We start from the raw sequence: 13656 nt of genomic DNA, 5'->3' as shown, positions 1-13656 counted from the left end.
CAGAAGATGCTGCAATGGTTGCCAACGATGAGGCCTGGCGAGAGGCAGCAGACGAGGAGGTCGGGCGAGACGAAGAGGGTGAGAAGATTGGGAGAGACGAGGTGGTGGAGGAGGAGGAGGCACCGTAGTTGAAGGTAGTCGGAAGTGTCTGCCTCTTTGAGGATGTGGCGGCAGCTAGGCTATATGCTCTGAGATGAGGTCGACGACTTCCAAGGCCCGGGAGCTTGCGGCAAAAGGCTCATCTGTCTGGGTGACAGGCTTCGTGTCTGGGACGGGAGAAGGAGCGGGGGCAATGACGGGGACAGGAGCGTGGTCGCACAGGCGTCCGCAGGAACATCTACCCAGCGGAGGCGCGGAAGGTGGACGCGTGGTGCCCAGGAACACTACTTCGTTGTCGGCGTCGGCGGAAGGGCTAGCCTTTGCTTCGGTCTTTATGGCCTTGTTGAATAAAGGGACAAGCTCGCGGATCGCCATGGAACCCTCCGTCTTGACTGATTCGGCCTTGACCAGCTCAGTCTTGACCGGCTCAGTCTTGAAATTCACATTGAGCGCTTCAATATGGTCAGTCACAGTCTTTTCACCGTGGAAAGAACGCACACATGGTGTTGTGTCGTTGTTCTGGATGTTCGTATATTTGGCGTGACAGGTGGGTTGTGGGATTGGATGTGGGAGAGGAATTTGAACGCGACAAAAGAATTGTGTGGGAAGCCATTTGCCCTAGGGCAGGGTGATTCAGAATAGGGAAGGAACTCTCGTAAAGAAGGAGCTCTCAAGAGGAAGGTGCACTTGGGTCAGTGGACGTGGACAAAGGTGAAGCCTTAGGGTGCATGTGCTGAGGATGAGGGTGGGGAGGGAACGAGCACGACAGCAAAGATGTGGACTCAGAGCGCATAGACGAAGTATAACTTACCTAGGCTACCTATCTAAACAGAGAGGGAAACTTTCAAGCATTGCTTAGATTAAAAAGTTAAGGGGTGGCAAGTTAGCTGGGTTCGATTGCGCAGCGGGCGAATCCTTCCTGTCTACAGCTGAGCCGTGTCCAAACACACGTTTGAAGACTACGACGGCTGGGCCTTGGAGACTTGTAGTATTCCTCCAGTTCATTATAAGCTTTTCATTTAAGCTTCTGGTAGAGTATGAGAAACTCGGGAATCTGATATCTAAACACCTCCAGCTGGTTTCATAAGAAAAAGAATGGAGCACCTCTGTTAAAAGAGGTCCCGGTGAGTTGGGTGAAAACAACTGAACAAAGGTGCGAGATCTCACCATCCGTTGGCGACGAGGTGGTGAAGCACCTCCCCATAGGGTTGAAGCTTTCAGATGCAATGTTTGAGATATATTGGCGGTTATATGTATCATGGACCGCAAAATAGAGGAAGAGGTGTAACTGATAGAGTCGCTGAGCTTCCGTATCTTATGAACGAAATGATTACCCGCCAGCTTTCCCTATGATGGCAGACGTGTGCATTACAGCCATTTTATTTCAGGCCATACTTGCATGTTTGATTATTTTTAAAATTGGGAGAAGGCATCGCGCTGGTCTGCCTATTCACTGACAGCGAAGTCCCCTTTTGTTCCCAAACCAGCAAAGCCAACGCAAGAGCCAATTTGTTTGCAAACATCTGCACAGCAGTGACAGAGCAAAAAAAGACTTAGCTAAGTTAGATAGTTCACAGCCATCAAGGTGAATCTAAACGATCTCGTCACTACTTTCTCGGCTTCCCAACTCTCCTCCTCTCACAACATCCTCCACGCAACAACGACAGGCATCCTATGCAGACCCTCACCCCAAGCACCTGACCTCCGGGATAGAGCCAACAAGACGTGTACTTCTACAAGACCCATCACGATGTCTGACGACGATTATGACGAACTCATGGATCTATTCCTCAAGGATATCGGCGTGTTGGGCTCGCGCCCGCCCAACGCCATCATCAGCAAGCCTAGCGATCTGACGCGTGATGAGAAGCTCCTTCTGAAAGATCTTTTTCTCGAGTACGTTGACATGCCTGGCCAAGACTCCCATGTATCCTTTTCTCCTGAGCTCTACAAAGAGTTCTTCGGTGAGATCTTCAAGTACTGGGTATCGAGCCATAGAGTCAATAACAGGCCTATCCTCCAAGACCAAACCCCGGAGCAGACCTATATCGTAATCGACGCTTCCTGGGCCGAAAGCAAGCCGCAGGCGACCACCGAGAGCCCTTGCGATCGCGCTCCCATGCTCCGTACCAAAGTTTCTCGCAAGCGAAGGATTTGCGAGTCGATTTCCCTCACCATGGAGTTCAACGCTGCGGAGGAAACCTTCACGTGGACCTGGGAAGACGACGAAGATGAGATCATGAAGTCCCCAAGACTTCAACGTTGGCTCCCCCAAGGCGTGACCAAGAATAATGCCATTCTCATGGCTATTGAAAACTACGACAGTTTCGAGCGGAAGCGGATCACTTCGTACAACCGCGAGCAGATTATCAACGCGGCACGACGTCGCATCCACAAATGGGCTCGGGCTGGGTCATCCCATGGCGATACCATTGACAGCAGTGACAAGCTTGGGCCAGGTTGCATCCTCTCACTCGTTCTTGCAAGCGATGTGTATCTCAAGACTGCTCGCGATGCTGCTGAAATAGCAGCTGAGATCAAGAAACGGCGTAGCATGGTGGCTGCTTAATGGCTGCTAAGAGTACTATTGCCCGCCGAATATTCGCCATGGGCCATCCCTTGGGCTCTGGTAGGTCAATCACGATTTCTGTGCCGAGATATTAACCAAGTTACTGATACGTTCTACAGCGATGAACTTTATCAACTCCAGATCCGCCCTTCTCTTTTGGCAGCTACTGCAGAAGACCATGATAAGTCACCCCTTTCGCTCCAGTAAGTTACTACATGATCTCGCTTCTGTTTTTTGATCAAGTTTCCAACGAAGTTTGCAGCTAGGAGCCACCTCTCAGTGAGTATCGACAACAGCCGAGTTGATCTTTACGGCATCAATGTCCTCACCACGGCGAGCACCACGACGGTCCGAGACGATGAGGATAGCTTTGGGGAATGGAGATACAGGGACGACTTAATGCAACTGGTTGTTGCCTATTTTATGCCCATGAAAGGCAAAGGGAAACCGGTGGTTAATTACGAGTTCATAGTAATACTGAAACTAATACAGTGAAGCGCTTTCATTGACCAACATCGAGTGAACGTGAATCGGGAACCACCACGGCCCCTGGCACTCAGCCCTAAGCTAACAAAAATACCGCTAATTGTGTCACCGACAGTCATGGCCCGAGCCGCCTCCACACACGGGCCAGTTCATCGCGCAGTTCTCGAGAACAGGTCGACGTCCAGTGACCCACCATATGGGGCTTCTCTCGCATCGCGGCGACTGAGTTGTGGACGCACTCTGTTGGTGCCATGATCATGGGACCCAAAATGTCGGGTCTACACCGTTATTGTGACTCTAAAAAGGTGATGAATGTGAAACTCAGTAGGGCTGACGGTTGGTATTCTTGAGTCAGCATGAAAAAGTGAGGCGGTTTGCTTTGGGCTTGCTTTGCATTCATATCGTCACAAGCTGAATTTGATTCGATAAAGAACAACCACAGTAAGCATTCACCTCGTCACTATCAGGAATGCTTGACAATCAAAGCAGAACTTGTGGCTTCTCAAACCCGACGACCCGGTCCCCAACCCCGCATCAGGACAAAAGCCCGTGTGAGGCTGTAATTGGCCGCTCTCGGCCAACTTGCTCGAACTATTGTTGTGCGGCCTCGAAGCGCCCCATGGTCCAACCACGGTGCGGGATGATTGCCACAAAGTGACTGATCACAAAGGGACGATTTCTTGGTATAGATATACTTTTTTTCTTTTCGCGAAAAATAAACAGGACAAGGAACCAACGGTGCGTTTTGTGAGCAAGTTATCAGCCACGCAAAGTTCCCCGATCGCTAGGGCGCCCCTTTTGCGCCGGCATCTCGTGGAATTCGGGCTTTGCTTTCAGGGTTCAGGGAACGAAACCCCCCGTGTGTGTGTCCCGTCATGGCGGGTCCCTCTGGTGCCAGCACATCGCCTCATGCTGCTGCAATCTGCAACAGACAGCGAAGAATCCACAGCGGGTCTTGGCGTTCCCTTGTGTCGGTACGACGGTGGTTCAAGCTGGTCGGCCTCCTATCAGGGAGAGGGGTTGGCCTGCTTAGGAGAGTAGCCAACGGAGCAAATTCTCCCGTTTATAGATTGGCGAATAGGCACAATCACGACATTGGATCCATTACTGGCCCAAGCTGAGAAAAGAGACGACACAAAAGAACCGCCAGTGCGTCTGCCACCCCTTAGTTCGCCGAACCGAGTTGATGCTTGTTACTTTCGAAACTTGGGGTGAGCTGCTTTTTTGCCGTGGGCAAGGCCAAGTGCTGTTTGTTTTGGGCCTCGGATAGTGATTGGACTGTCTCAGTCGATTACTGTGGGAGGCTGCATGAGGGAGGGCCTAAAGATGAGGTCGCGCGGGCCGCTCGGACATTGTGACCGTCGTGATGGGATTTTGTGAGAACGTCCATGTTTGAAGACATGGCTTTGAGTTGAACGCCTTCTGGACAGATATTAGGATAGACACAAACTGTAAGCATCATCGTCTAGCCCTTCCCCTGGGCTTGGAGGCCATAGCTTCGCTGACGACCTCTTTATCTAAGCAACAACCCAGAAAAGAGACCCTTCTGCAACTCATGCCTGCGGGGATCAGCCCCTCCCCTCCCGTTGCAACGCTCCAACCCCTCCACTGCAGAACCGAGGTGGCCCTCTGTCTGGCTACTCTGCTCCCCGTGTGACCGCCCTGCCTCTGGGTTATGCCATGACCACCGTTATGGAGCCCCCTTCTCGTGGTGTTGCGGCGTGATGGATGGGGAGAGGGGTCGTCATACAGCAGGACCAATTACCAACACGCTGGAACTCCCCTGAGGCCTGGGACAGCCACATTTTGCTGTCTGTTGGGAGGGAGACTTTCCCAGGACTCTGGCACTGGGTTTTTCTCTGCATCCGCGGCCGTGAGAGAGGAGATTTTGCATGGCAAAACCTGGATTGCGTGATGAGAATTCCAACACGCGCTGTGACGTTACCATCAGAGACCCAAGCGAGTGCTGTTCAAGGGCTACGCGCCGAGGTTACCGACGCAGCGGATGCACCCATGGGTCTCCAGACCCTTTCCAGGCGTAGGCTAGACGGGAGGACCCATGGGAAGGGAAAAAGTAAATTTTCCAAGATCCAACGAGTCAAGTAAAAGCGGGTGTTGTCCATATCCGTTGCCTTGGGCCTCTTTACGCCCTGATACCGACAATCCTTTCCTTGGGGGTTCAAGCCGACAGGGGGTGAATGGGCATTTTTCTCGAGTCAAAAAAGAAGCATCTCCTCTTTTTTTCTTGTCCAAAAGCTACGCTAGTCCGGTTTTCTTTCCTGGTGCTAGCCTCGTCTTGACACACCGTCTCTTTTTAATACCAGGCTCTGCCCACGCCCTCGCCCTCGCCTAGACCCTTTCTTTTCTCTTGACCCCTCTCGACACCACATTTATGTTATTATTTATTTGGATGCAATATTGATATTCTGACATCTACGTCTGCTTCTCACTCACGTTGTCTGTCAGTCTACTGCGCTGGTTGAAGCTGTACGTGCTGCTACTCCCATATCTTCCCCCACATTCACACACTGTCTAACATGGTCTTTCAGGCGCATTCTCCGGCATCGCCCACAGTGCTCCCTCTGCTATCCAGACGGTGACGTCAGCCCAAAGATCATCGGACGCCATCCCGTCTCAGCTTCCACAGGGAAACCTAGCTTAGCGCACTCCTCATTCCCATCCTATCTCCTTGCTCTTTGACCAGCCTGTTGATCTCTGATCTTCTTTCTCTGTCGCTTCATTTTCAATCCCTCTCCTCGCTAAACGTCGAGGATCCAAAGCCGCCCCTCGTCGCGCGACATGCGCAATCGCGTTTGCGGCAGACTATGAATTCGCCGCCAAACTCCATTTTGGGCCAATCCAATGGCCAACCAACATCTGCCTCGCCAAAGAAGAACACCTCGAGGTCTCCCAACGACTGCGAACGAACTGCGAGCATGTCGCCCGAAGATGGCGACGACAGCACAGTCCAGTCGAGACAGAACAATCGTCCCTTCAGTCCCCCCTCTCCGTCCTCGTCAACCTCTCCCCTCGCCGTCGGATCAACGCATGAAGCCGCCTTGATAAAGAGCATCGAACGAGGCGACTACGCTCCCAACGACCTCGACGAGACCCGCAGCCTTACCGATAGCATTCGACAGCATATTGTGGACGGCGGCCTGCGCTACCATGCCTACCATGCAGGGAAGTACCTGTTTCCCAACGACGAGGCTGAGCAGGATCGAGAGGAGCTGAAGCACAATTTGACGGTGTACTTGTGCGACGGCCAAATGTTCTTTGCGCCTATCGAAGATCTGTTGGAAGAGGGTGCTGAAGTATTGGATCTGGGCACGGGAATAGGCAAATGGTGTATCGACCGTAAGCATTCCCAGCACATCAAGCGAGCTTCGTTTACTTGGCCATGGTTTCTAACCTATTACAGTCGCCGACAACTATCCAAATTCGCAGTTTCACGGCATGGATCTCTCGCCGATTCAGCCCGACTGGGTCCCAGAGAATGCCATCTTTGTCGTCGACGACATTGAGCACGAGGGCGGCTGGACGTACCCAGAGGAAAAGTTTGACTACATCCACATTCGCCACACAGTCCACTCCATCAGGGACAGACCCCTGCTTTGGGAACGCATCTACCAGTACGTGATGCCAAGTTTCATGTGGATTGGCCACCCAAGCTGACTTCTTGCGCAGACACCTTAAACCCGGGGGCTATGTCGAAGTTCAAGAGTTTCACTACATAGCAGCCTGCGACGACAATTCATGCGATGGCCCTTATGCTTGGCGGGATTTTATCCGGTACCTGCAGGAGGGCATGGCAGCTCTGGGCACCGACATCCACGGCATCCAGTACGTCGAGGGCGAGCTCTCAGAAGCGGGCTTTGAGGGCGTCACGAGAAAGAACTTCAAGTGTCCAGTGGGACCGTGGCCCAAGAAGGCCCGGCTCCAGGAGTGCGGGCACGTCCTGCGCGATGTTATCATGTGGGGTCTCGTGGGCTTGTCTCGGAGGCCATTCCGCGACGGTCTCAAATGGACCATGATCCAGATCGAGATGTTTCTGATAGAGGTTCGCAAGGCCCTCACCGAAGAGGTTAATGGTCTTCCCAAGTACCACACCTACTATCCCTTCCACAGCATCTACGCCCGAAAGCCGCTGAACCCCCCTTCAACGGAAGCGCCGAGGAGGACACCAGCCGCCGAAGAAAGCGCCGAAGAGGCATGAAGCGGAGTCGGGAGATCGGACCGCTAAGCCGACAGCACTCTGCAGGCACGAATCTGCAACCATTTTCACCACACAGCAGCTTACGACCCCGCTGCGAATGTCATGACGACTAACGACACATTATGCATTTTGCATACATCTTCTCAAGCACGAATCAAAGCAAGCAAGTTTGGGGAGGGGGGCATTAACTGGCGTACCATGTGTTTACATTTTACCTACCTCTAGACGGCCTCGGGGCCAGTGGCCAGCATTGGATGCCACCACTATGGCGCAATTGGAGCGGTGAACTCTTTTGTTTGTTTGGGAGGCGATGGCTGGACAGGCGAGTTTGGACACAAGTTAAGCTTGTTTGCATCCAGGCACTACTGACAGTCACTGAATTAATGCGATTGGACTTGAACAACATCCTTATTTCCATCATGTGAAGCTCCAGGACCCTTTGTTCTGATAAGCACCTGAATTCGTCACTGTTCCCTGCAACAATCTCACCTCCAACCCCAGCAATGATCTGACCTGCCTCTTTGGACAAGCGCCAACGCGAGCCAACGCGAACGCGAGCAGGCAAAATGCGAGGCAACTGATGGTCCTTTTGCTGCTTCATCAGCCCTATGACGACGCCTGCATCCAAGACAGCTATCTCGGTTCGTTTGCGTGCGTAACCTACCCAGTCAAAGATGACGAACAACACGCGGCGATTCTAACCCCGCTGAATCCTTCGAGATCTGGAACCTTTAAGAGAGAGTCGTAGCCGCATGTCTCGCTTGAGTTAAACAGACAGTTTGTAACAAATCATGAGTGAGAGTCTTTGTCTCAACGACGGCTCCCTTGGACCTGGCGTCCGGGGATGCCGTGGGGATTTCGACTTTACGCAGAAGTTCGAACGTATTTTTCTGCAAATTATTCCTGCTGCTGTTTTTGTGGCGGCTGCTTTCGCGCGTGTGGTTGTGCTGTCGCAGAGGTCTAGGATTGTCGGGGGTCTTATTTTGCAGTCGCTCAAGGCCGTGAGTCGACAACTGCAAGTGTCGTGTCATTCTTTACCTGACTCATGTAATAGGGATTCTTGATTGTGTACTCCATTGCGCAGCTTGCGACTTTGATACTCGTGGCAACGGGAACTCGAGGCATCGTCCATGATCTATCTCTTGCCGGCTCATGCCTTACCTTTGTCGCTTCACTTTTTGCCGTCGCGTTGTCATACACAGAACACTCAACTGCCCGACGGCCATCGACGTTACTTGCTATTTACATTCTCCTAACCTTGCTCTTCGACATCGTCCAAGCCCGCACAGCATGGCTCATCATCACCAACTCCCACCAAACCATCCAAGCGCGCCTCTTTACCGCGTCCATCGTCGTCAAACTGGTGGTGCTGTGTCTTGAAACCATCCCAAAGACGAGATGGATTCACTGGAATGCGGACGAGCACAGCCCGGAAGAGTCGAGCAGCGTGCTTAGCCTAGGTGTTTATGCTTGGTTGAACAAGCTGTTCTTGCGAGGATATCGTGATGTCATGGATATCGACGATCTGTACCCTCTTGATGAGGGTATGGCTGCTGGAAAGCTCTACAGCCGGTTCTCAAACAAGATTCGGGCTCACAAGTATCCCAATGAGCCAAATTCAGGGCTGTTGAAGGACCTGTGCAGGACACTTCCAGGCCCGTTCCTTTACCCTGTCGCCCCTCGCATCGCCCTCATCGCCTTTAAATTCTGCCAACCCTTCTTCATCGACGCAACCCTCGAATTCCTCCAACTGCCCGAGACTCCTACAACAATCAACCTCGGCTACGGCTTGATCGGTGCCGTCTTTCTCATCTACTCCGGCATCGCCCTCTCGTTTGCTTTTTACGGATACTACAGACAAAAGGCACTCACAATGATTCGAGGTTGTCTGTGTGCTGCGATATATCGCAAGACTACAGAGATGAAGTTGACTTCGGCTGATGACTCTGCTGCCTTGACCCTCATGAGCACTGACATCGATCGAGTGCTTCACGGCGCCGAGGCGGCTCATGAGCTTTGGGCCAACACAATTGAGGTTTCTGTGGGATGCTGGCTCTTGTACAACAAGGTCGGCGTGGCTTTCGTCTCGCCTCTCGTCATTATAATCATCTCCGGCGCTATACTCGGATGGATCCTGGCCCTCGTCGGCAAAAGACAGAACGAGTGGATGAAGCGGATCCAGAACAGGGTCGGTCTCACAGCCAACGCCATATCTCACATGAAGCTGTACAAGATCTCAGGCATCACCGGCCCAGTAGCGGATCTGATCCAAAGCCTGCGCGTGGGGGAACTCAAGGTCGGCAATAGCTTCCGTTTGCTACTGATCCTCGCCGCCGTCTTGGGTTTCGCACCTCTCGCCCTGTCGCCGGTCGTCACGCTCGCATTCACGTCTGCGTCCCTCGGCGTCAGCACCATCTTCACCTCTCTGTCTTATATTATCCTGCTGAGCTCGCCATTGATTAACATGTTCCAAAATCTTCCTCGTGTTCTTGCTGGCTTGACTTGTACGACCAGGATTCAGAAGTTTCTCGTCGTCGAGTCTCGGACTGATTTTCGCAATCGATATGTTCCTCAGTCCTCTTCTTCCAACTCGGAAAAGACTCAAGATGGGTCAGAGGACTCTGTACTGGCCTTCTCCGTTGAGAATGGGTTCTTTGGCTGGGGTGGTGAGAAGACGACCTTGAACCAGATCAACTGCGCCATCCCAGCCCACAAGCTCACCATCGTGGTTGGTGAAGTCGCCTCGGGAAAGACAACATTTTGCAAAGCTCTGCTAGGAGAAGTTCCCGTATCTTCTGGAACCATTCAGACCTTCTTCCCCTCCTCTCGAATCGGATACTGCGAACAAAACCCATTTCTCTACAACGCCACCTTCAAGGAAAACATCATCGGCCACTGCGCGTTTGACCAGAAGAAATACGACGAGATTATTGAGGCTACTATGCTCAGTATTGATGTTGCTCTCTTACCACAGGGTCATAACACTAAGATCGGGAGCAATGGCATCATGCTCAGTGGTGGCCAGAAACAACGCGTCTCTGTTGCGCGTGCTCTGTACTCTGAGGCCGATGTCATGATCTTTGACGATGTACTGAGTGGTCTTGATAACGATACAGAAGCCGAGCTGTTTCGTCGAGTCTATGGACTAGGCGGTATTACTCGCCGAAGAAACGTCACAGTCGTGATTTGCACGCATTCAGTTCGACATCTGCCTACCGCTGATCACATCATCGCTCTCGGTTCCGGAGGCACCGTCATCGAACAGGGTACATTTCCCGAGTTGATGGAAAACAACAAGTACGTCCACAGTCTTGGGGTCAAGCACGGGGGCACAGATACTCCATCAACCGTAGAGAGCGTCAAGGAGCAAGCCGACACTGTCGCCGTGCCCCCTTCGAGAGCTATCAAGACCGAGCTGGATGACAAGTCCAGACAGCAAGGCGACTGGTCCATCTACACGCACTACTTCAAGAGTGTTGGGTTCCCGGCGGCTTTCACGGTCATCTTTGCGGGCATCATGTTTGGAGTTACTTCCAACGTCTCGAGCGTCTGGCTCAAGTTCTGGTCCGAGGATACCTTTAACAGACCCACGGCCTTTTACGTGGGTGTCTACGCTCTATTCCGCGTTGTGTACCTCCTGTTTCTTCTTTGCAACGGCCTCTCAACCACCGTCTGGATGACGGCTTCCGCAGGCACTGAACTCCACAAACGCGCCATCACGACGGTTGTAGCGGCACCGCTGAGGTTCTTCACAACTACCGACTCTGGCATCGTAACGAACCTGTTTTCGCAGGACATGACTCTTCTCGACAATGACTTGCCTTTGGCTCTCACAAACTTTACGCTTGACATGGCTGATTCTATGGGTATGGCGGCTGTCATTGCGTCTGCGTCGCCGTATCTTGCAGCAGGATATCCTTTCTTGTTCATCATTCTGTATTTTGTGCAAAAATTTTATCTGCGTACTTCACGACAGGTTCGACTTTTGGATCTCGAGGCCAAGAGTCCACTATAGTAAGTCTTCTCCCTCCAGGCTTTACCATAAACTAACAAACGGAAGCACACACTTTATCGATACGATCAAGGGCGTTGCTACCATCAGAGCCTTTGGCTGGCAAGACCTCGATATTTCCCATAATCACCATCTCCTCGATACATCTCAGAGACCTGCCTACCTGCTCGGTGCGATCCAGCAGTGGCTCATTTCTACCCTTCACCTCGTCGTCACGGGCCTCGCCGTCCTGCTTATAGCGCTTGCGACTCAGATGCGAAGCAATGCGGGAATCACAGGTGCTAGTCTCGTTTCTCTGCTTTCGTTCAGTGATTCCGTCACAAACTTGATTCGAAGCTACACTCTTCTCGAGACATCGCTCGGAGCTGTGGCTCGTTTAAGGTCGTTTAGCGAAAATGTGAAGCCAGAGGATCAGCCTGGAGAAGATGTTGAGCCGCCTGAGAGCTGGCCCCAGAGTGGAAACATCGAGATCAACGACGTGTCGGCTTCGTATGAGCCCGAGTCACTGAACGAAGACGGGGTTGTTATTGAACCACCGGCCAAGCTTGCCCTGAGCAACCTCAAGTTGAGCATCACTCCAGGCCAGAAAGTCGCGATCTGCGGTCGAACGGGAAGTGGAAAGTCTACAATGATCCTGCTTCTTCTTCGGCTCCTTGATCCTCTCCAGTCCTGTTCGAGAAACATGGAGATCGATGGCATACCCTTGCACCAAATCGACAGAACAACCCTGCGAAAGCGCATAATCGCGATCCCTCAAGATGCAGTTTTCCTCCCCGACGGCAGCTCCATCAAGGCCAACATCGATCCTCTGAATGGAGCCACAGAGTCCGAATGCGTCCAAGTCCTCGACGCCGTGCGCCTCTCGGGCTTCATCGAAGACCGTGGCGGTCTCGACGCTGGTATGAGCGCCGACGATCTAAGCGCAGGCCAAAAGCAACTCTTCAGTCTCGGCCGGGCAATCCTCCGACGCCGCGTCAGAGACAGACTCGCAGGAAGTGAAAAGCGAGGTGGTCTACTCCTCTTAGACGAAGTGAGTAGCAGCGTCGACAAGGCGACAGACAGGGCGATGCAGGAGATTATCCGTGACGAGTTTGAGAGCTACACCATCGTCATGGTTTCGCACCGACTCGAGATGGTCATGGACTTTTTTGATAGGGTTGTCGTGCTTGACAAGGGCGCCGTGGTGGAATCCGGAGGGCCGATAGAATTGGTTGATACACCTGGAAGTCGCTTTGGTGAGCTCTGGGGAATTGAGCATGACGATGCTGGAAGCAGTCAGTAATAGCCTATACTGAGTTTTTAGAACGTCTCATCCGTTTCATCAGATATTTGGCATCTAGAACATTAGCTAGGTATGAAGCATACTTTCTTAGATGAGTACATGCCTATCATTTAACCATGAACAAGAAAATGCACCTCGCCGATCTCCTTATTCGTTCCAAGTCTCTGCGTAAGCACATAGCGCATGAGTTTATATACAATGACGCCCAACTCTACAAGCGGTCGCGTATCTAGCACATGGGTTAAGAAAAGAAAGAGGTATTACAGCGACATTAGAATATGCTCCCCTAAGGTTAGCGATGGGGAAAGCATGAAATATTATTATAATTAATAAACGAAACCCAAGTTTTTGCTTCTTATCAGAGTACTTCTTTATTACTTTAGTACATTTCAGGTAAATTATTGGCATAAAGCTTAGAGAGGCCTTTAGGAGCAGTCAGGGATAAATCTTTTGTCCCTGGCGTGACCCTCGGACAACAGGGCAGGGTGGCGATCATATATATCAAGACCCGAGCGGCAACCAGGACCTGAAGACACTATTTCTACCCATTCATCTTTTCTTCTCTCGCTATGCCACTTGGCTGGACGCTGGTAAGGGAGTGAAAAGCCTGGTCAAAAGAATGAGTTAGCAGGCCGACGGAATCTTGGGTGTAGATGGTAACCTACAAAAGAGAATGACGAAAAAGCCCAAGAAAGGCGAAGCATTGATACCGCGAGCTCCTTGATGCCGCTTTCTGTGGAAATACGTCAGCAACTTGATCAAGATCTGAGCTTGGTGTCGCAACATACCAGGGTGAATCGCATCGACATTCACGCGCTGGCATGACTGGTATGCCACAAGCCTCCGTCATCTCCTCACTATTGCACGTAAGCAGATTGATCGAAGAGTTAATGGGGGCTTTGTATTGTAACGTACCGGAATGAATCACAAAGCATTGGTGTGGACGGGTCGGGCTGTGCGGAGAGCGCATCATCGCTGTGAAATGTCAGCAG

The 13656-nt window shown here is 51.9% G+C and overlaps 3 protein-coding genes across 3 annotated transcripts; 2 read left to right on the top strand and 1 right to left on the bottom strand.

Moving 5' to 3' along the window:
* Window positions 1-174: 174 nt before the first annotated feature.
* On the bottom strand, window positions 175-951 carry LRP88_05462 (uncharacterized protein; the record flags this gene model as incomplete). Its single annotated transcript, XM_083242013.1, has 2 exons — window positions 175-551; window positions 930-951. The coding sequence occupies 2 exons, from the start codon at window positions 949-951 to the stop codon at window positions 175-177; spliced, it is 399 nt and encodes a 132-aa protein (XP_083103161.1).
* Window positions 952-1849: 898 nt separating this feature from the next.
* Window positions 1850-2668, top strand: LRP88_05461 (uncharacterized protein; the record flags this gene model as incomplete). Its single annotated transcript, XM_083242012.1, has 1 exon — window positions 1850-2668. One exon carries the CDS (start codon window positions 1850-1852, stop codon window positions 2666-2668), a length of 819 nt encoding a protein of 272 aa, XP_083103160.1.
* Window positions 2669-5979: 3311 nt separating this feature from the next.
* Window positions 5980-7370, top strand: LRP88_05460 (S-adenosyl-L-methionine-dependent methyltransferase; the record flags this gene model as incomplete). The annotated part of the gene is made up of 3 exons (XM_083242011.1): window positions 5980-6511; window positions 6576-6786; window positions 6842-7370. 3 exons carry the CDS (start codon window positions 5980-5982, stop codon window positions 7368-7370), a joined length of 1272 nt encoding a protein of 423 aa, XP_083103159.1.
* Window positions 7371-13656: the final 6286 nt, after the last annotated feature.

This window comes from Fusarium phalaenopsidis (genome assembly GCF_050370095.1).
Source record: "Fusarium phalaenopsidis strain FUZ10S chromosome Unknown contig_32292, whole genome shotgun sequence".
NCBI classification, from domain to species: domain Eukaryota; kingdom Fungi; phylum Ascomycota; class Sordariomycetes; order Hypocreales; family Nectriaceae; genus Fusarium; species Fusarium phalaenopsidis.
Note: the sequence above shows the minus strand (reverse complement) of the source record. Positions and strands in the feature narration are given on the sequence as shown.